The following is a 23,016-nucleotide window of genomic DNA, read 5'->3' as shown; positions in this document are numbered from 1 at the left end:
TTTAGGTTATTTTAAATTAATTTCAACTGTCTGTTGATAGTTTAAGTGCCTTCCAGCATTATTGCATCGGGATTTTCTGTTGCAATATTTCTCTTCCCCTGTCATTATAGGGTCCTCTTGTAGATCTGCTATGTAAACATTTTATTATAAAGTATTATTTAATTTCAGCAAAACTAAGAATTTTAATAAAAGCCTGTAACCTTATCTTTCATGTACAACAATTAGTCCAGTAATCTGAAGAAGATACTGCAAGGAATTATGGACTACTATCATGAGGTATGAAAAAAGCAACAATTTTTTTGCTGTTCTAATCATTAAACATGATGATTATTGTCTTCCTTCACCTAGCTTTTTTTTTTTTTTTTCCTTTGGCAAAGTAATTTATTTTAAGGAATTTTTTGGCAGAAAGTATGATAATTATCTGGTTAAGTGGGAGGACTGAGTGAATATAAAATTAACTTGAGCAGGTGTATTTTAGATAAGATTCTTAGAGTCTAATCTGGAAACCATGTCTCTGTCATTGCCCAAGTGAATGTCATAAGGACTGAGCTGCAGAATCCTGTTGACGCTTGTGTGTGCATTTGTATTTGCTCTTGTCTAGTGAAGTTTTAATCCTTCTCTACACAACAGAACAGATTCAGCAACCCTAGTCTGGGTTTTATGATACTCACTTGGGAGCCAGGAGGTAAGTTACAAATCCTCCTGGACTTAGTAAAGATTATAGTTCATTCTCTCTCATGCAGGATGGCTATAGTAGCCATAAGAGGGTGCTGTATTTTGAGTTTAAAAAAAAAAATGCTGAATTTTATATGGAGCTTGATTACAGTTCTGTAATGGGTATGGTATAGAAAAACTTGCCAGATCATCTTATGGCTTCTTGGTCTCGCTTGGGCTTAGTTGTGATACCGAGTGCCAAGCCCTTCCATATTGCCAGGACTGAGGCTCTCTGGCAAGGCCAGAAGTAGATCTTTAGGCTTATGAGGAGCTTTTTGAAAGATTAGGGAGCAACTGAATTTAGAAGCATTTTTAATTCCTTTTTTTATTGGAATATAGAAATAGAATAAATCTCTCATATTTGAGGCCTAGCCCAAGAACTTTTAACTTATTACTGTCGCTTTTTCTTGTGTAAGTGGTCAGTTAACTAAACCCACAGTTAATAGACCTTCAAAACTTGTGGTTTTGCCAGAACATTTTTATAGAGCTCTTATTAAAGTGCATAACTTCATTGCACTAAATAATTGCTAGGTGTTTTGCGTATCTTTTTTTTTTTTTAATGCTATCTACTTTAGATTAAATTTAGGCCTATTCAGAGAAAAATCTGAGGTGCCAAGTATGGTATAGGTCATTTGCTAGCAGTGGATTGAGTGCCCCTTCCCCCAAACGTACTTCCACGCTGAGGGATGGAGACAGACATTTGAAATGATCTTTGGTGGCCCAAGAGAGGCACGGTGTGAGATGTCTGGGTTTCATATATGGAGCACTCTAACAAATGAACATCTACTTTATCTAGACCTCTTCAGATTTCCTAATCTGATACTGCTATCTATGTACTCTCTCATAAGCCAATATTTTTAGTGTGTATCTCCACATTTAATGTTTAAAATCTTTCCCTTCCATAAGTTTTACAGTAACAAACTTATTAATAGACCATTTTCTCTGGATGTCTTACTGAGTCCAGATTTCTTACATGATACCAGATTTTCATGTTGTACAAAAGTAGGCGTCCACTTTCTCTCTTAATTTTTTTTCAGTTCTTGGGTCAGCAGATTTCAGAAGAGCTTATTCCGGACTTAAACCAGATATCTGAGAACTCGGATCCCACCGAACTGGGCAGGCTTCTGCAGCTTATTTTAGGTTGTGCAGTCAACTGTGAAAGGAAACAAGGTACACACTACCTTAATCTGTTCAACAAACAGCAGACTGCCTCAGGTGATTGTAAAGGTGGAAGAGATGTAGAAACTTTTCTTTCTTATGTATCAAAAAGTCTCTGTAACTGTTAACCTAACACTGTCAAGTCCACCACTAAACCATGTCCGTAAGCACCACATCTCTACACATCTTTTAAATACCTCCAGGGATGGGGACTCAACCACTTCCCTCGGCGGCCTGTTCCAATGCTTTTGGAGAATAGATTTTTCCTAATACCCAATCTAAACCTTCCTGGTGCAACTTGAGGCTGTTTCCTCTTGTCCTATCACTTGCTAGTTGGCAGAAGAGGCTGACACCCACCTCACTACAGCCTCCTTTCAGGTAGTTGTAGAGAGCGATAAGGTCTCCCCTGAGCCTCCTTTTCTGCAGACTAAACAGCCCCAGTTCTCTCAGCCGCTCCTCATAAGACTTGTGCTCCAGACCCTTCACCAGCCTTGTTGCCCTTCTTTGGACACGCTCCAGCGCCTCAATGTCCGTCTTGTAGTGAGGGGCCCGAAACTGAACTATTTGAGGTGTGGCCTCATCAGTGCTGAGTACAGGGGGACGATCACTTCTCTAGTCCTGCTGGCCACAGTATTCCTGGTACAAGCCAAGAAGGCCACCTGGGCACACTGCTGGCTCATATTTAGCCAGCTGTCAACCAGCACCTCCAGGTCCTTTTCCACCAGGCAGCTTTCCAGCCGCTCTTCCGCTAGCCTGTAGCATTGCATTGAGTTGTTGTGACCCAAGTGCAGGACTCGGCACTTGGCCTTGTTGAACTTCATACAATTGGCTTTGGCCCATCGATCCAGCCTGTCCAGGTCCCTCTGTAGAGTCTTTCTGCCCTCCAGCAGATCAACACTCCCACCCAACTTGGTGTCATCCGCAAACTTACTGAGGGTGCACTCAATCCCCTCATCCAGATCATTCATCCAGAACTGGCCCCAGTACTGAGCCCTGGGGAACACCACTTATGAGCAGCTGCCAACTGAGTTTAATTCCACTCACTACAACTCTTTGGCCCTGACCATCCAGCCAGGTTTTTACACGGCGAAGAGGATGCCCATCCAAGCCATGAGCAGCCAACACATTCATAAAGGGTGTTTGGGAAGTAAGCCGTCAGGCTGCATTGGGAATGAAGATGCTAGCAATTACTTTTTTTATTACATTTTTTTTATTAACTCAGTTGCAAGCTTGTTGACTCTTTGCAAAAGCTTATGTATATACGTACATAGATGTATGTATGAAAAAAGAACCATGGAAATACAGATGTCTTAAAATCTCCTTCCTTTATTATGCATAGTGTAAATTTGTTCACTTAAGAGATTATAATCTCTTAGGCTTATCTGCCATATTACTGGATAATAATGTTGTTGGTTAATGGTAGTGCTCGGTATAAAAAGAGCGCTGCCTGTTTTGAAGAAGCTTTATAGAGAATAGTTTCTTCTGGATCTTTCTGCAAACAGTATGTCACATTACTCAAGCCATTAAGATGAACGTTGTCATGAGTCACTACAAATTCTTTTTCACAGAACACATACAGAATATCATGACCCTTGAAGAGTCTGTTCAGCATGTTGTCATGACTGCCATTCAAGAGGTAAGTAGTAGTTCATAGCCTAATGCTGTCAGTTGAGAAGTCTGAATATCCATTTGTTGATGTCCGTGAATTCTCTCATCCAAGCAAAGGTCAGGGAAGAGTGTAAGTACATATGCCCAAACATACAACTTGAGGAGACAATAAATGCTTAAGATTTCCTGTTTCACACAAGAAATGTATCTCATTGCCAGCCACCACTTACACTGGAGTCAGGTTCTGAAATTCCTGTCCCAGTGCTGTAGTCTCGGACTCAAAGTTAAGCTGATCGTAACTGTTCATGAGGTTACACTGTTCTGACAGACCATTCCAGCATCTGATTTACAAACTCCCAGCTGCATCTCTTCTATTCTTGTCATGGTGTGCTCCCCCTGCTACCTTAATTTGTTCTTAGTTGGATCATTTTAGTGATCCAGCTCACAGCATAGCTCTGCAGTCGCTTGCTGTCGTGATTTAACCCTAGTCGGCAACCAAGCGCCACACAGCTGGTGTGGGGGAGGGAATCTGAAGAGCAAAAGTAAGAAAACTCATGGGTTGAGATAAGAACAGTTTAATGATTGAAATAAAATGAAATTAATAATAACAATAATAAATTGTAATGAAAAGGAAAACGAGAGAGAGAGAGGAACAAAACACAGGAAAAACAAGTGATGCATCCGCTCACCATCTGCATACTGATGCCCAAGCCAGTCCCTGAGCAGCGATCACTGCTCCCCAGCCAATTCACCCAGTTTATATACCAAGCATGACGTCATGTGGTATGGAATAGCCCTTTGGCCAGTTTGGATCAGCTGTCCTGGCTATGCTCCCTCCCAGCTGCTTCTGCACCTCCTTGCTGGCAGAGTAGGGAAAGCTGAAAAGTCCTTGACTTAGTATAAACACTGCTTAGCAGCAACTAAAACATCAGTGTGTTATCAAATTATTCTCATCCTAAATCCAAAACACAGCACTATACCAGCTACTAGGAAGAAAATTAACTCTATCCCAGCCAAAACCAGGACACTCACATCTGTGACCTTCAGGACTGTGAAGCAGAGTGTGGAGGGAAGCAAAAACTAAATGCTAACTTTGAAGAAAACGTAATGTGTAATTGCACCCTCATCAAGGTAACAGTAAAGTAGGTAGTAGGCTTTAAAACTTAGATTTAAATTGACTGTATAGTCTTTAAAGTTATAAGTGTCCTATTGGGAGAAATAAATCCATAAACCTATTGTTTGTATTCTGACTAATCAAACTTTCTTTCTGAAGAAGGTCTAGAAATAATACTGTAATTCCTGAGTAAGAAGTAAAGCCCTTTAATTGTTGACAAACATACTGTGTACATCTTTGTACCGGAGATCTGTGAGAGCTATGTTAATGTTCCCATTGTTTGCTTAATGGCAATTAATGTGATTGAAGGAAGTGTGATAACTATTAAATTAATTGAGTGAAATCCCATCCTCTGGTTCATTCAAGTTAATTTGACTAAGGGGTAGCAATAACTTCAACAGATCACAGGTTCATCCACTAAGATGTTATTGCTAACTTGGTTAATTGGGGGGGGTGGTGGTAAAAAAAAGTCATCTTATGCTAGATTTGTTTAAATCCTTTACCAACCATGATGTATATTTTTATTATTATTAATCTGGTTTGATATATTGAAGGGATGCAAGGACATGGTTGGTAAATACAATTGGTACTCAGTAGACAGTGAACTTACAGATATTTAACCTTCTTTTCCTGTGTCCTCTTTCTGTAGCTCATGAGTAAGGAGATAACAGGTCCTTCCACAAGTGATGCATCAAGTGAAATGGAACAGCAGGTAACTGCCTAATATTTGTTGCTCTTGTAGTTCAAGCCTGAACAATAAGTTGGTATCTTGCTGTCACTTAAATGAAGAGGACAGCTGCTCTGCCTCTCCAATTCTAAAAGTTAAAAAAAAAAACAAAACTCAACAATAAATTGCACTCCTTTGTCTTCTGTGTGCACAAACTGCTTGGTCTGTTTTCCACTCAGAGCTGATCTGATTAAACCATACTGGTTCACAAAGGGCAGAGCAACATACTGATGTAGGCAAAGAATATACAATAAAGTAATGCTGTTTTTCAGCACTAATTAATTGAAAAGTTATGTGCTACTTTTATAGCTTCTTTAAGAAAAAAATGCTGTGACTGCTATGCTATCTTCCTGGATGGAGTAAAACTGGCCAGTGCAAACCTACATTGCAAGAAGAGCTAGGGATACATCAAGGCTCAGCGATGTTGGGCTAAACACTCCAGGTTATTTTTAAGGGGTCATGAAAATTAGTGATAACCTGAACAGTACAAGGTGTTGCACATAAAATGAAGTTGTCTTTAAAAGTACTTGCCCATAAAGGAACATTTCTATTTCTATTCTGAGATGAAGGGCATTTGATTTAACAGGCAGGGATTTTGAAATTGTGACAATATGGATGTTCCTGTCTTTGGTTTTGTCATGCTTTTAGCCTAAGTTGTTGTGATGAATCTGGATGTTATTCTGAGTTTCAATAATTTCAATAATACTACTGCATGTGGTAGTCATTTAAAATGCAGGTGAAAGGAAGAGAGATCTTGATCTAACAGTGTATATATAGGTTTCTGTGTCAATGTGTACCTAACATCCTTCTTAAACAATTGGTATAAGCAATTGAGACATTTTGGAAGCTAGAACTGTGAGTGCTTTGGATATGGGCCAGAATGATTGACTGTCTTATCTTTTAAAAGCTTAAAAAAGCTTTGGAAGATCTTCAGGAAGCACTAGCAGAGAAAGAAGAGTTGGCGCAAAGATGTCAAGAGCTAGATTTACAGGTAAAAAACAGCATATCGCTTATTTCTTTAATATGTAGTGGTGCTGCTATTAAGATGCAGAAATTCTGAAGGGCAAAGTGAATTTTGCATTTTTTTAAGTTTCTATGAGAATTCTTAGCTGTTTGTGGGGGAAAAGCAATCATTCTGTACTCCAAAATGCAATTACTGGAAGGAGTTTCTGATGGAAGTGTAAGCTGAGGTCCTGTGCCAACTGTTAACTCCAAGGTTGGTTGGTCTGCTAGCTTTATGTTTAACCTTAGCAGCAGGTAGCCATCAGAAAAATGTTATCATGCCCATTTCATTTTTAGTCACTCCTTCCTCTAGTCTCTTTGAACTGTGTCCAAAAAATACAGTTCATGTAATAATCAGTCATTAGATTTAATCATAGGAAAATGATGCTGTTTTCAATAGGAGTTGATTAAAAAAAATTTGAAATTTATCTAAAATTTACTAACTTTTTCTTGTACACAGTTGCAACATGGGGGATATTTTGGGAAATAAAAATCATAGAAACTAATAGATCCTTTCAAACCATGCTGATAATAGGCCTACTTTTTGTTTTTAATGGATATAGAAGTTAATCAAGTCACCCTTTAGAAAAGGAGAGAGGACTTCGTAACAATAAACAGGAACTTGCATTTCAATCAACTTCTTAAAGAAAAAAGGAAAAAAAAAAAATCCATTTGTTAGCCCTAAGTCTGATTCCTGTTTTATGGCACTATAATCTGAGAATAAAAGGAGGTTTATCTGGTAAGGCAGTTCATCTCAGATTTGATTCTGTACAAAGAGAACCTGTGGGTGGCATCTTCTTGTAGGAGCCAGAGTGCTATACTGGCTGTATTAGCCTCTGGGGGAAAAAAAACAAACCAAAACAAACAAACAAAAAAAAAACCCAAACAAAAGAAAACCAAAAAAACCCCCAGAGGCCAGTTTTACATTTCTTACAGGTAATGACAACAGAAAAAGTAAAATACTTTATATATAAAGTAGCTCATAGCTAATTGCCATGCCCAGGAAGCTGTTGTTAGAATTGAATTGATATTTCATTTCCTTTTTTTCTTGAGGCAGTAGTAAGGCTTCCTAATGAAAGCAGAGATCTAAAAACACTTGTGAGCAGAATCTGCAGGAGAAAATTATTTCTTTTAAATGGGCGAGAGGACTGATTTGACAGCTGAACTCACAGACTACAGCTGTTAAACTTTGAAAAGTGTGTTCTCTGTTGAAAAGGTCCCAGAGGTGCTGGGATAACAATTTACTTGCACTTTCTGCTTCCATTAGGAGACTTAGTATGTCTCACTAGAGAAGTCCCAGGCTTTGTCCTGTCTCCCACAAACTTCTCTTTTGAGATTTCTCTGTTAATTAATGATAGGTTACACAAAGCCAGTTGCTCATAACATAGTGTGGACCAGGTGAAGGCGTGAAGGTGTTAGAGGGAAAGGTACTGCTGAGTATAAACAGATGGGTTAATGAGACCGTAGCTCTTCAATACTGGGGCGTGTCTTTAAAATATCTCTTCATAATTTGTGTTGACTTTGACACCACTTCTGTTATGTTGATATAATAGAAAAGAAAAAGAGAAAGCTATCAGAAAGGAACTGAGAAAAGATGAAAAACTTGCTCTGAGTGGTGTGAAAGTTTGTTCTGGTTTTTTTAAGTCTGAGACATTATTCTAGAAGTGTGAATGTTGTGCATGTTAAGGAGTGGCTGAACCTTGAACAGGAAGTATTATGCTGAGCAAGTCTCAGATGCGCTCTCTACTCACAGGTGTTTGTGTGTTCACGTATATAGTAAAGTGACATCTGGTATGTCAAAAGGAGTGAACCTAGAAAGCCAGCTCCTAATGAAGTGGTAGATTAACTACTGTTTTGTTTCTTACATCTGTTTGATAGATTTTTAAATTACGTTCACAAACAAACCGTTTCTTAATATCACATGCTCTAGGTTATATCTGATGTTTAATCTAATAATGTCACCATGATATGCTTTTTTTAAATTTTATTTATTTGAAGCCATAATATTGACTGACGCTTCTCATTTAAACTAATTCTTAATAAATTCACTTGTAAGGTCTCAGTCTTCCTTGATATTTTCCAAGAGTATAAGAAAGGTAGGTTTTCTTTATGATTCAGGAAAACATAACCCAAGAAGCATATTGTCCCTGTTTAAATGCCAGTTAACTAACACATGCTACATGCTCTTATGTTTGACAGGATGTTAAAATTAACACAACAGCTTTCACTAGAAAAACTTTAAAGGTTCTATCCTCTTAATCCTTCCCCATTTTATGGCTGTTAATATACTTACTGTTTCAATAAAGTGTTGTATTCTCATTTGCTTAGCTGTGAACACTTTCAATATCAAACTTGTTTGATTGTTGCAAAAAATGCATGCTCTATATGAAGCTGTCTAGGTTTTTTCTTTTGCGTGTGTGCTTACTAGCTTATGGCACCTGAAACGGCTTCTTGCGCAACCATTCACTGCTGAGTGCACGGCAGTACTGTGTTAGTGTGCTAGCCAGTGCCATCCTGCTTTTTATTGTTAAGTACAAGCAAGATGGAGAGTACCTTTACACCAATACTTAGTGTTTTGTATGGCGTCCATGGTATCCTTTTTAATGAAAGTATCAGTTTCTCTCCATATTACATTGTCTGCCTTTACCATGGTTTCAGTTACAAAAATGTATCTTTTTTTAGAGGGACTTTTCCTTTAGTGCTTCATAACTGTCATACACTAAAGCATCTGTATGCTCAAGTATGCTGTGTAAATTACATTCTAAAATTTCCAAATGCTCAGCCTTTTTAATAAACTAATTTGGTGACGTACTGCTGTCTTGCTTTAATTCTTTCCAGTTGGACAGGTCCTAAAATGTTGATGCTGTTTTATCTGCACTAGGTGGCTGCCCTCCAGGATGAAAAAAACAGCTTGGTGTCAGAAAATGAGATTATGAATGACAGGCTAGAGCAATTAGATGACTCTCTTGATGATCCAAATACTGTGGTTGCAAAAAAGTATTTTCATGCACAGTTGCAGCTGGAACAACTGCAAGAAGAAAACTTCAGGTAGGAAATGATTTCTCTCAAAAATCTCTCACTTGTCGTGTCAAATATGTCCTGAGAATTTCTGGTACTCTTTCAGGATTTTCCATCTCAATTTCTTTTGCTATAAAAGCTTTCTAGTACTGTATAAACGTATTTTAAGGACAGTCCTTACCTTTAAAAAGAAAAAGAAACTGCTTGTAGAAAATATTACTTTGTAATTGCCATATTGTAGCCATTTGACACTTCAGAAAAGGTGATGGAAGGCAGAAAATGAGTGACGGAGTGATTTGCATGTAAACAAAACAAAACAAAACAACTTTAAACCCCGCCAAACCCCACCATGTCTCTTTACTGTACTGATTTCTTTTACGTATTAATCTTTCTCCCTGTGATCCCTATGAGGGGAAAAAAAAAATCACTTCTCATGTGATCCTTTAATATAATAAATTTGCAGTATGCAATCCATTATGATTTAACAGGTAGACAATAAAATGTTCCATGCTTACAGTACCATTTTTCTGGCTGCTTAAATCAGTAGGTTTGCTTTGTCTTATTTTTAGTCGCTCTAGCACTAAATGAAAGATGTGTAATAACGATGAGTTCTTAACAGACTTCCTGTTTTTGATCTGGTAGGCTTGAAGCTGCAAAAGATGATTATCGTGTCCATTGTGAAGACCTAGAAAAACAATTGATTGAACTGCAACATAGAAACAATGAACTAACCTCTTTGGCAGAAGAATCTAGAGCCTTGAAAGATGAAAATGATATTCTTAGGTATGTAATAGAGAGGGCACCCCACACACATATTAGGAGGATTTAATGACTAAATCCAAGGCTTTCTATTTAACAAGGTTTTTTTCTGAGGCGTTACTTCTGCAGATAGATCTTATCTGAATGAGTTCTAAAATAAATGTTGGAAAAGGGCCCTTTGACAAAGCAGAGAGAGAATACAAGCTTTCAGGCATAGCCACTATTGTTTGCATAAGGATAGCAACATGGAATTCTTCTGTGAAGCAGGATTAACAAATACAGAAATTATTCTTCATGTGGGATGGAAGGTTGAAGGTCTGCAAGAATTAAGAAATTTTGGGGGGGGGTGCATTCTTATTAAGGGGATGTTTTTGTTGGCAAGAGGCTGCTTTTTCTGATGTAGAAAAGCATATATGCAGCTAGAACTTTGACCTAACTTTTGGTGTCAGCATTCTAGGCTAGATTTAGGTTAGCAACAAGATGAACAAAATGAAGATGAAATACACAATAACTTTGAGAATTTAGCGTAACATTCCAGCTTGTGTAAACTAAATGAAATACCAGACCACCCAAGAAATATCCAAAGCAAATCATATTGCAAAAGCAGGTCTGCTATTCATAAAATAGTATGAATAAAACATGGAAAGAAAAGTGCTTTCAGGTGTTTAACTTATAGTGGTTCTTAAATAACATCTGAAACAAATCTTAACTATAATTTTCTTCCATAATTTTCTTGTACTAGCTTCTAGTGACATGAGATGGCAGATATTAAACATAGATATTAAAATTTGTGTATTTATGATCCAAATATTTTCGTACCACATAGATTTTTGTTAATGATCAGTTGGTCATATCTGCAAATGATAATTTTCACAGTGCAATTATGTTCTAATTATGTATAACCCTGCAATTCAACTTTCATAAGCAATCCTTGCATAATGCAAGTTTGCATTGATTATGCATTTAAAAATAAAGCAGTAAGCTTTAGCTCTGCTGTTAAGCACATTGCATGTCTCCTTGAAAATAGCTTGAATGTGCATAAAAGCAGAATTTGGCTTTTTTAATCTTTTGAAGAAACATACTCTTTCTTCTAATTCCTGTTTATGCTTTAAGGACTACTGCAGACAAGGCAAGTAAGCTGGAATCAACTGTTGAAGTGTATCGTAAAAAGCTACAGGATCTGAATGACTTCCGCAGACAAGTCAAATCTCTGCAGGAAACCAACATGATGTATATGCACAATACAGTCAGTCTGGAGGATGAACTGAAGAAAGCCAATGCAGCACGTGCCCAACTAGAAACCTACAAAAGACAGGTAAGGCTGCATCTATACTTAAGATGTTACTTTTCCCTCAGATAGTCATCTTACCTAAATAAAATTATTTTAATTATGTTTCAATGAAAAAAAAATTGAGCAGCTTAATTTAACAGCCCATGGTCTTAACCTGCATTGTCCCCTTAGAATTTCTTATTCGTGAAAACTCCCTTTATATTCTGCCATTCACTTTCTGGTTTTCCCTGTTTATTAAACGAGCAAGCTTAACTGTACTTGCCCTCTCAACTGTTTTGTTGTCCATGGTTTGCAGGCTTTTCTTCTTTATTTTAACTGAGGTAATTTATGTGCCTGGGAGAGGTTGTTTGGCTATTACTGAGATCACTTGTATGTAATATTCCTAACTTTCTTCATGGAAATTTATTTTAAACTGTAGAAGTTTTATTTCAGTTTCACTTATTTCAGTAGTAATTAAGAGATGCAGGAGTTAAATATTTAAAAAAACCCCAAAAGACAAAACCAAACAAAAAACAACGAAGAAACCAAGCACACAGGCCCCCATCCCATCTCCCCTCCCCCAAGCTTGGAGGACCAGATGTTTATTTTGGCTGAACTGGGCAGGAGTGAAGGTTTTAACTTACCTTTAAAAGCTAACATCTTGCAACATTCATGTGCTGAATATATTTTGCTGATTTTTATAAAAAGGTCCAGGAGCTTCATAACAAACTGTCTGAAGAATCAAAAAGAGCTGATAAGCTAGCATTTGAAATGAAGCGACTTGAAGAAAAGCACGAAGCTTTAATCAAAGAAAAAGAGGTAAGTCTCTTGAACGAGAGTTTATTTGAACACCTAATAAATCTCTCTCAAATGCTCTGCTTGAGGAAAACCTTCCCAGAAGTAGTGCTGCCATAAAAATGAAGTTTAGTGCCTTGTGTGTGTGTGTGTGTACACACATATAAAATGTGTCTTAAAATGTGTGTGTGTCAGTGCTATTCCTGATTAATGTTATTTGGTCTTAAAGTGGTGCGGTAAGACTTAATTCCACCTCAAATATATCTTTGTAGAGACTGATAGTACAGTGTGATGCATTAAAAGAGACAAATGAAGAGCTCCGGTATTCACAGATGCAGCAGCATCACCTGAGTCAAACAGGTATTGCTTTATCTTCAGAGGCTTCTTTTTATGCGTGTTAGTGATTGAGTTTGTTAAACTAAACTTCCCATGCAATTTCAGGTGCATCTCATGTTAAAAGCCATGAGAATCTTGCTGCTGAAATTCTGCCAGTGGAATATAGGTAAGACAAAAAGGTTGAGTTTGTTTTGGGATTTTCATGGGTGGGGCATAATATTGTCTCTGTGAAAGTTCAATATTTTCGGTAACATGACTCTGTATCCCACTTCTTGCTTTCCGTCCATAATGCTTGTCTGGACCCCCATGTGGCTTTTAATAATTATTTCCCCATAGTGTAATTACTTTGCATTCTTTCTTAAAAGCATATCAGATTGCTGTATATAAAGTTTGGCTTGAAACATCCTCTTTAAGGAGTGAAACAATTCTTATCTTGCCACTGGCAAACAGAATAAATAAGTAAATAATAGACAGACAGAACAGCTAAAGGCTAGCTAATATTACTTTGAAAGTCTGGCAGAGTGAAACATAAAGGCACAATAAAATCTGGGTTTGGAGTGACTTAATTTAAAACTTTGTTCATATCTCTTAAAAAAACTTTTGTGATGTTTGAAAATGTAAGTTACCTTTTAATAAAAAATTGCATTGTTAGCCCAGCTATATCCTTAAGCAGAACTTGTTTCACTCACTTTAAGGTTGGGAGAGCAAACAGGAATATTACCTCCTACTCTTAGTCACCTTTTTCTTAATTAACAGCGACTTTTTTGTTGTTTTTGATTCAGAGAAATGTTTATTCGGCTGCAGCATGAAAATAAGATGCTTCTATTGCAACAGGAAGGATCAGAAAATGAACGTATTACAGAGCTCCAGGAACAGCTGGAGCAAAAGCATCGGACAGTGAACGAGCTAGAAACTGAGAAAAGGTGATGGGTGAAACAGCATCTTAAAATAAAGCAAAAAGTGATTTCTGGACCTTCAGAGTGGCCTTGTTGCTTGCATCTGTAAGCGTAGCACTGTACAGGAAGGCAACTATCCTTTTCTTGCACCGGTGTAATAATTAGTGAAGGGTTATGAAGCAAGCAAGAAGGAAAGTAGCTTAAATGTGGTGTTGTAAAATGTGGTAGGTCTGTGTGTAGCATCCTCTGAAGAAAGTGTTGCTTATAGGATGCTTTTCTTAGCTCTGATTGATTCTTGGTAGACCAAGAATGGATGTAAACTCTATTTCTAGAACTTCAAACTAATCATAGTGTAACACTGGGATATGGTCTGAATTTCTTTATCAGTTAATGAATGCTGAAAGCATTTTACCAGAATATGAGAATTTTGGGTAGTTAAGTTTTCTCCAAACAAAATGATTCTAGGTCTTTCATTATAAAATGTTTAATAAAGCTGCCATGTGTTTGTTTCAGTAGAAGTTCAAGTCAAACTAAAAGCATTTGAAATCAATTTCTTTGTGGCTTAAGTCCTGCTGGGTAGACCCTCTAAAAAATTACCATCCAGACATGAAACAGAAAAATCCATCTGTTGTGATCTGTTTAGATGGGTAATTACTATCTTTTCTTCCTGAAAGGCTAAATGAAGAGCGTATTGTGGAGTTACAGCAGCAGATTGAAGATCTGCAAAAGACTTTACAGGAGCAGGGATCCAAGACTGAAGGAGTAAGTGAAAGTTCAGGTTTTTGACCTTGAAGACATCTTGCCAGTTTTGTTTAAAATCCTTCAGTGTAACATCAAGTCCTTTGTTTAGATGTGCCTCTTCTTTCTCAGTGTGTCTAGTGCTATGAAGTCTCAGTGTGTGTCTAGTACTAAGAAGGCAGGAGTATGGTGCCTTTTTTTTTTTTTAAAGTTAGTTTGAAATGCGCTAGTTGATGCAGTAGTAAGAGTAAGCAAGCTCTGAAGCCTCTTTGAGTCACTCAACCCTCCCCCTCCCCAACCCGAACAAACACACACCTTTTAAAAGACCTTACAAGCAAAGATCTTAAGCAATTGAGGCTGTTCAATATATTCTAAAAATTTTCTCCTGCCTGAGAACCACTCCCTCGGTTTAGGTAACACAGACTTGGCTCCACTGTATTCAGAGCAGATGAGTTTAGTCTCTATAGTATGAGAATCCACGAGACCCCCACACCAACTGCATTTCAATTGAAAAGCTCATGTTTTATGTGATTCCTTCCCCCTGCCTTCTTTAAGGAACTGTAACTCTTCTACCTCCTACTTTACTTTTAAAAATCTCTTAGTTTTATCATTAAATGGTGGTATAGTGAGAAGGATAGCTTTAAAGAAAAGAGATGTTGGAATTGATATCTGTGCGATGCAAAAAACGTGAATGCAGTTACAAAAATGCATGAAACAATGCAGTTTTCTTAGGATTTATTCACTTTGACTTAAAGTGTGCTAAGTATTCTTGGCTGATTTGTAAAAGCACTTTAATATTGCATGGTATGAAATACTGAAATATAACTGAATTTTAACTCTTTCCTTTCATAGTCTAGCAACCTGAAGCAGTTGGCAGCACATATGTAAGTAAGGCACATGTATCCACGATAGCTTATTTATGCTAAATAATTTGACTGTTGTAGCACAGAAACTGCCTAGGTCTTTGTAGGGATGTCTTGTTTTTCTAAGCCACTGATTTCAGAATGATGCATGTAGTGAGTTAAGTATTAGCGTTCTAGTTTTGTCTACTCTCATCATGATAATCTTGTAATACTAGTATCCACTTAACTGTCTCTTCATCACTAATAGTATTTTAACTGTTCTGATTCTACACCAGACTGCTAAAACCTTAATTGCTCTTACTGGACTCAAAATGTGTTTCATTCTTCTGAAATACTTCCATCCTTTCAGCATATGTAGTTCCTGCTAAGGAGGTGCTGGAAGGTTTTTTTTGTTCATTTTCTTTTTTGCTTCTAGTTTTAGGTAAATGAGACTCAATTCAGAAGTCACAACTTTTATGGTTCTTCAAAAATACATACTAATATTTCTATTTAAACTCAAAAGAATTGCCAGTTTAAAATAGTTGTTTAAACACTTCCACCATCAAGTTTTGGCTCTCATCTCTTAAAACTGTGCATGGAACTATTTGTGAGCTTAATCCTTAGCCCAGCCTTTCATTCGTAGGGAAAAGTTGAATGAAGTTCATGATGAGTTACAGAAGAAAGAGGCTGATCTTGCAGAACTCCAGCCTGATGTTAGTCAGAACCGTAAGTAGTTTTGTGTGGGTTTTTTGGGTTTTTTTATGAGACTATGTTAAGTTTCTTCTGAAATGATTCCAATAGCCACTGGGCTATGGGATTCTTGTCTGGATAAGGCTTTCTGCTACAGCTTAGCTTTAAACCTGAAATGGAGGTGGAGGGAGTGAGTTTTTGCACACAATGGTGGGGAAGGAGAGGTTCATGGGGGCTTAGTTTTGTTGAACAATACTCTGTAAAATGGGAATTCAGGGTCAGGTGGGACCTTATGGTACAACTGAAACAAAAATAAGAACTTAAGAAATTGTGTAGTAGCTAGAAAGTTTATTTGGGGGGTGGTTAAATCAAGAGAACACAGAAGCTTTGAAAGTACCATGTCTGTTTTTATTTCGTATGTGTCTGATATTTTCTGTAAATAGCCCAGAAGATTGGAGAGCTGGAAGCAGCTTTGCGAAAAAAAGATGAGGATATGAAAGCAATGGAAGAAAGATATAAAATGTACCTCGAGAAAGCAAGAAACGTGAGTGCAATATTTCTGAACATACATATTCCTTCCTCATGAATTGTTAAACAGATTGATTTGAGTTCCCCCACTCCACCTCCCAATTAAAATTAGCAGCTACATGTTGCATTTTTAGTCAAATTGCAGTCAAGTAAGTGTATGAGAGGATGGGGTTTGCATTAATGATTCCTTTGTACCCTTTGATGTCTTCCGTTTTACAGTGTAACAGCCTAGTTTTCATCATAATTGCCTGACTAGTGCTCAGTCTGTTTTCATATTTCTGCTGTGAGCAAATGAGATGCAGAGCTGTGGAGAACCAAAACTGACTTGTAATGCTTTTGTTTTGCTTTGTACAGGTGATAAAAACCTTAGACCCCAAGCTAAATCCAGCATCAGCAGAAATTATGTTGCTCAGAAAACAGATAACAGAGAAAGACAAAAAAATTGAAGCACTAGAGGTAAAATTTTACATATATTTAATAACTTCTAATATCTTCTGCCATCTCTGATATTAGACACTCAAGTTACTGTTTACTTATGATCCAGTACCCTTTGATGCTGCAATCAGTAGAAACTGCACAGACCGTCAAACCTGGAGACTTTTAATTTGGCTTAATTAACCTTGTATCCTAGTATAAGTCTGTCAGAGCAGTTTACTTTTCAACAGTGTTTTTCAATGTACAACTGAAACTCTTAATTTTGGATTCTTTCTAAACCTTCTGGAAAGCTATAAGTGAAATACTTCATAAGACTAATAGTTTTGCCATGTTACAGTAACTTGTACAGAGCTGCAGAGTCTGACCTTTTTCAGTAGTAATGTAACTTAGTTTGTGTGAGGGACTAGGTATTTGAGCAGTGACTTGTTTAATTTACTAGACCCTTGATATCAGTGGTTTCATGTACTTGAGTCCTTGAAACTAGCTAGAGGAGTAAAACTTGTTAATTCAGTGAAGTCTGCTTGGCTGAAATCCCGAAAGGATTGTTGACAGTAGTCCAAGGACCCCAAAAAATGTGGGAGATGCTCTATTCCGTTTTATAGCAATATTGATGGACTGGTTAAAACAGTTACCTGAGCAAATACAAAATTCCTCAACACGAGTTAGTAGGCTGAAAGGTCTGACTTTATAAATGCTGTGGCCTCAGATTTCTTCTATGTGTATGTACTAGGTAAGCATACTATATAATAGCAATTCAGTAACACGGTAAGAATACTCAACCACTAGAGGTACATCCCTGTCTTTGACTTTTGAGTAAAAAAAATACTAAATTATTTGTAGACTTTCTGGTACACCCTACACTTTCATGCATTTCCCCCCTCCACACACCTGAAAGTATGTTTGTAAGTTGAACTGCAACTTGTGTAAAGTTTAGCCTCTTCTTGAAGTAGTCTATAACTTCTCTCATAGTCATTTATGGAAGTATCTTTATTTACAATTCTAAGCCTTCTAGTTATTTTGCATATTTAAGCATTTCTGCTGCATGTGTTTTTTTCACTTAATGGACTGCAATATGTTTATGCAGATTATTTTTGTGTTTTAATTGAGATTGTCTTCTCTCTTGTCTGCTTGCAGGCTGAATGCAAACTTGCTAAGTTACGTGATTATGAGGAAAAGCTAATTGTAACTGCATGGTATAACAAGGTGGGTCAGAAGTTCATTTGTTGATATTTCAGAAATCAGAAAACACATTTTGCTAAATGTGACAGTTATATCTTACATCACTGTTTTTCTTTTTTTAGATTCACTATAAACTGGTGCTAGTAGTTTAGCTACTTGTGGCAGAAAAAATTGGACTTGCAGATTAGCATGGCCTCACGTCTGAAAACAGGGAGCTAAGGAAAGGAACAAAGCCTGAGCGTACCAGTTTAAAATGAGATCTCTCTTCCACTTGCTAATTCTGACTTCAAGCCAGAATGGAAACTGGAGTGCGTTCTAGCTGGAATTTCCGATCCTATTGAGATAACTTGGGAAATACTAGCATCAACAGTTTTGATAGCAGCGTAAAGGGAAAATATTTTAACAGTCAACTATTTTGTAAAATTGTTTTGTTATATGTTTTCTGCTTGTCTTCTGTGCTTTGGAACAGAAGACTTAAAATTTGGCATAGGCCACGACTTCCATGTTAGTAATGTACTATTTGCTGCCACAAGCTTCCATCTGGATTTAGCAGGCTAAATTCCTGAATGTTAAATAGCATTTGTTGTTGAAGTTTTTGGGCTTGAGACAAAGGGAGGCCGTAGTTCAAAAGATTTCCAGACTCCTGCTTTAGATGTTCAGTGTCTTTAGCATAGTATTTGTGAAATAAAGCTAGAGCCATCTTCTCATCCTGCAGCAGTGTTGCAAAGGTTGTTGGAATGTTTGATGTCAGATTGCTGTGAAAAGAACTGGAGAAAGTTGTTAATCTTCATATGAAGCAATGTTTAAATACGGTTTCGTTAAGAAAGACTGGAATGGAAAATCAAAAAAGGAAAGTAAAATTAAATAGCTTACTTAATAAAGGAACAACTTTGCAATAAGCTAAAATTAAGATATTCTATATGAATCTTACTTTCTTCAGGCTTGGTTTATACCTCTTATGGCAGCAAGAGGGTATATAAGAAAGACAGTAAAAGAAATTCTGTGTGCATACTAAGTAAGCATGAGCTTTGTGTAAGAAAGATGGCCAATTTTTTTTCTTCTGTTTTTGCTATAGTGTAAATGTTGTTTAACTTATTTGCAGAGCCTAACTCTTCAGAAGCTAGGTATGGAAGCAAGACTGGTTGGCAGTAGTGGTGCCTGCAGAGATGGTCCTGGACGCTCATTCCTAGCTCAACAACGTCATGTCACCAATACCAGAAGGAATCTTACTGTTAAAGTACCGGGTGCAACATCTGATTAAACCACAAGGACCATGAGGAAAACTTATATGCTAAAGTGTCCTTAAATGTTTTATAGCTTCCACTTTAACTACTTGATGAAAGAGGAGGTTAGAATGGTGGGCAACTGCGAATTCAACATCAGAACCTATCAAGGAGTAATTAAGTTGATCAGTGGTGTGTCTAGAAGTTAGCACATAGTTTTCCAAGTAGAAGTAGATTTAATAACTGCAGTATGTATTTACAAGCACAACTTAAAAGATTTATATTTGCCTTCAGAATATATTGTAAATATAAAAATCGGCACTATATATTTAAAACTTTATTTAATGGGTTTGGGCTAGAAAGTTGACTTTTGTAATGGGAAGATATTATGCAAAAATGTACTTCAGGAAACTGGCAATATTGGGCATTTTTGATGGGCTCTTCTAAAAATAAATTTAAAAGATTGGTACCATGTTTTTAAAAATACTTTTTTTAGAATACAAAGTACAATTTTAAAAGCAAGAAAATACTTGCATTTATAGAAAAAGAAAAAAAGGTGTAGTACCAGTTGACTTGTTATATAACAGAAGACAGAATTTGTTTTGTCATCTCAAGTGAGAAGCAGAATTACTCAGTTTATTTGAAAAAGAAAAGATTAAGTTTGTGCATATATACATTAAGGAAAACCTGTCTTTAAGATGTTGAATTCACTAAAGCCAAATAAGCTGTCTTTTCCTGTGTAAGAAAAAAAAGCTATTATAATAATTCAAAAGTCTGGGCTGTGTTTTAAAAGTCTAGCGTATTGGTACCCTGCATTTATTTGCAGAAAGTGGGTGAGGTGGGAAGGAACCCCATTTATTTCCAGCTATTTATACAACCCTGTGCATAGAAATTAATTTTCCTCTTTTTTAAATGTAGTTTCACTTCAGTTATTCTGAACCAACTGTGCTAGGCAGGTGAATGAAAGATGGCTTTGCTAGTTGTTGGCAGCAAAGATTGTTGGCAGGGAGAAAAGTGCATAAACTATAATAGTTTTGCAGTATCTAGATCGAAGAAGATGAAATGGGGATTGATATCTGGAATTTGTGTGCAGGAAGTTGCTATCTTTCACAAAATCTGCGTCACTTAATTTACCAAATGTCTTATTATTGTGGTGAGCTGTATTTTTAGGAAACTTGTTAATGTCCATTCTTCTGTGCAAACTGTCTACAACAAATTCATTATACCCATAGTTAAATAAAATAAAATTACAGAAGCCCTTAAAATAAAATGAATATGCTTAAACTTAAGTATTTGAGGGTGCTGTACCAGTCCATAATCTCATATAAAACTTAGCCGTATGCGTGAATGAAAGCATATATCTGTCTTCACCATTAAGGCCACCTTTGATTTGAGAGTGGGGTTCAGCTTTGCAGAATTTAAGTTTTGAATTGTGAAATTTAAGTAGTCTTCCATTTTGCATGCCCCTCAGTATGGCTTGTTCTTTGATTTCTTCCTTCCCCAGCATCTTAAATTCTTTACTGGGCATTGCATGCAATGCTGGAGAAAAGGGAAGTATTCATTTTTACTACTTAGTTAGCGTTGCTTCTTAGTTGTGGTGATAGTTTTACAATGCTACATTTAGGCATTCAACAGAGATTTCCTCTTTCTAAACTTCTGTCTACACAAGGAATTGTTTAAAAGCCAGTCTCACACTAAATGTGGTATGAGCAGAGAATATGCCAGCCAAACTGCTGTTGGACAGTTCTGTCTGTCAGGTTGTGTTCTTCAGGACTCTGTGCTTCTTTTGACTACCTCTTGGGTTTTGAGGTCTTTTATTGCTGCAGTGATATTATTGGGGTTTGTATTTTTAAGATACAATTGCTTGTTTAATCCGCTAGTGGTGTGGGAGATGGTGGTGAGCAGTGGAACGGGAGACTAAGTCTTAGCAAGATGCTTACATTTCTAAAGCCTGGTACTTCAGTGTGTTTAGTGAAATGTGAAACTGTCGCCGATGGTGTTGAATGGATCTCTTAACCCTTGTTCTTTACAGCATGGAAACTTTCATGGACGTCTTTCAAATACTCATCTAGTTAGTAGGCTTGATGCATTTGTCGTACTTCTCACAGTAGTAGACCTGTGTCGGTAGTCATATCAGGTGCTGAATAGTGAAAAACTTGGAACAAATGTCTTTGATGTACACTTCTCAAAACTGCAGACCCTGGGGCCAAAAATGACCAAGAACCTTCCTATCATTTAATTGGAAGCTTGTCTTCTGACTAGCGATGGAAGCATTTAAATACAGAACTACAGACAGGGATCAGCCTTTTTCAGGGCAACGTTGCCCCCAATAGTCTTTTTGGGGTTGCCAAAAATGAATCGGGTTTTCAGGTATTAGAAAAAATTTTACTTATTTGGGACTTTTCCCAGCTGTTAAAAGTGAAGCCTGTGAGTATAACTTAAGTGTTTCTTTGGGGCTGAGAACCTATTTAAGAATGGCTAGTTTATAACTGGTTAAGCTTGAATTACGTACTATGAATGAGGAACTGGTCTGTAGAAATAAATATTTGATTATAAGCCATGGTGGTGTATTCACTTCAGCTCATCTGGGTGTGCAGAAAGGGTTATTAGAATAAGCATGATTTTACTGTTAACTTCATTCATGTCAAACAAAAAAAGCTGCTAGTAGCATTGCTGTGTTACAGCTGAGTTGTATGCAACACTTCGCAACAGAACAATGTCAATACAATGTTCTTTGACGTTATGTGCACCACTGCTGAGGCAGGACGAAGAAAGAGGCTACTTGTCTCTGCTGCAAGATGAATTTGTATCATGCTCCGACAGCACAGTTAGGAACAGATTCAAATTATGAGGTGAAATCATTGAATATTGCTGAATTTAATCAGCATTATTAGTAACTTTAGCCAGTTTCCAGTAAACCGGATAATATAGATCCAAAGAAACAAAAATATGTTCTGATTGACATATCATTTGTTAATATTTTTTTTATATAAGATTAAGAATAACCACTATGGAAGAGAAGTGTTTTGTAGCAATAATACAAATTTTGGACTAGTAGGTTCTTTTACTCAAGGTGGATCAGGCAGCAGTTTTGAGAAGATTCTTTTGCAACAACTGTATTATAGTGGATTAAAAAATGTTCACTGAAAATAAATTTTCACCTAACTGATTTTTTTGTTCATTAAAAATATATATATGGGTACTCTATTTTCTACAATATACACTTACTTGGAAATAAGTAATATAAGCAATACTGATGTTTTATTTGGGTAGCCATAAATAGTTTAGGAATCAGAAAATGAAAGCAATTGTTTAAGAGTTGGTAATGTCTAGTAAAGTAACTTTCTTAACTTTTTTGCTTTTTTCCCTTCCCCCCACTAGTCAAGCTAGAGTTTAAAGTTTTCAGTGTATCAGTGTCTACATCTTCTGTTTAAAACAAATGTAAACACTCTGTTGCATAGAACTTGAAAAATTGCACTAATTTTTAAACTTTTGGTTTTATTTTTCTTTGGAAAGAATTCTTTTATATTCACATAAAGATTTTTAAAATTAATTCTTTGGTGTCTTTATTCCAAGCAATGCATTTAATGGTCCCTAACTGATGTAAGCATCCATACTTCTGGGCAACATGTGAACTGAGTCTGCATGTTGATATAATTCCACCATCTAAAATGTCACGTTACAGAATATGTAACGTGTAAGTACAATGCGTGTATGTATGTTTTGCTGTAACAACAACAAATCAGAGTTGCGCTACCTTTCCCTCCTCTTTTCAGTTCGTTCCCACTTGGAGTTCTGCTCCCACCCAAAGCTGGTTACCTCTGCTCAGTACGCTGACAGTCATCCGAGAGCTGGGCAGGGGACCTTGTGAAGGGGAAAGACTAAAACCCACCACAAACTAGCTGTCAAGTGACTTCAGGAATTGCTTATTGCTACTGAAATAAGTTAGAACCTCTGCCTACTCTCCTCAGCCCCACCTAAGAG

The 23,016-nt window shown here is 36.9% G+C and overlaps 1 protein-coding gene across 1 annotated transcript in view; it reads left to right on the top strand.

Annotated features, from left to right (window-relative positions):
- HOOK1 (hook microtubule tethering protein 1) overlaps positions 1-22,442 on the top strand; it is a 30,729-nt gene extending 8,287 nt beyond the window's left edge. Inside the window, exons 4-22 of the mRNA XM_082312978.1 lie at positions 226-276; positions 1,752-1,884; positions 3,441-3,508; positions 5,244-5,306; positions 6,229-6,312; positions 9,205-9,371; positions 9,984-10,124; positions 11,214-11,415; positions 12,079-12,189; positions 12,438-12,525; positions 12,607-12,667; positions 13,284-13,424; positions 14,072-14,159; positions 14,988-15,019; positions 15,621-15,703; positions 16,111-16,211; positions 16,550-16,651; positions 17,765-17,833; positions 18,912-22,442. Of these exons, the coding sequence (XP_082169104.1) occupies positions 226-276; positions 1,752-1,884; positions 3,441-3,508; positions 5,244-5,306; positions 6,229-6,312; positions 9,205-9,371; positions 9,984-10,124; positions 11,214-11,415; positions 12,079-12,189; positions 12,438-12,525; positions 12,607-12,667; positions 13,284-13,424; positions 14,072-14,159; positions 14,988-15,019; positions 15,621-15,703; positions 16,111-16,211; positions 16,550-16,651; positions 17,765-17,833; positions 18,912-19,070 (1,944 nt within the window). The 3' untranslated portion in view covers positions 19,071-22,442. The remainder of the gene's footprint in view (positions 1-225; positions 277-1,751; positions 1,885-3,440; positions 3,509-5,243; positions 5,307-6,228; positions 6,313-9,204; positions 9,372-9,983; positions 10,125-11,213; positions 11,416-12,078; positions 12,190-12,437; positions 12,526-12,606; positions 12,668-13,283; positions 13,425-14,071; positions 14,160-14,987; positions 15,020-15,620; positions 15,704-16,110; positions 16,212-16,549; positions 16,652-17,764; positions 17,834-18,911) is intronic.
- The last annotated feature ends 574 nt before the right edge of the window (positions 22,443-23,016 follow it).

The sequence above is a fragment of the Platalea leucorodia genome, assembly GCF_965183815.1.
Source record: "Platalea leucorodia genome assembly, chromosome: 5".
In the NCBI taxonomy this organism is placed as follows: Eukaryota; Metazoa; Chordata; class Aves; order Pelecaniformes; family Threskiornithidae; genus Platalea; species Platalea leucorodia.
Note: the sequence above shows the minus strand (reverse complement) of the source record. Positions and strands in the feature narration are given on the sequence as shown.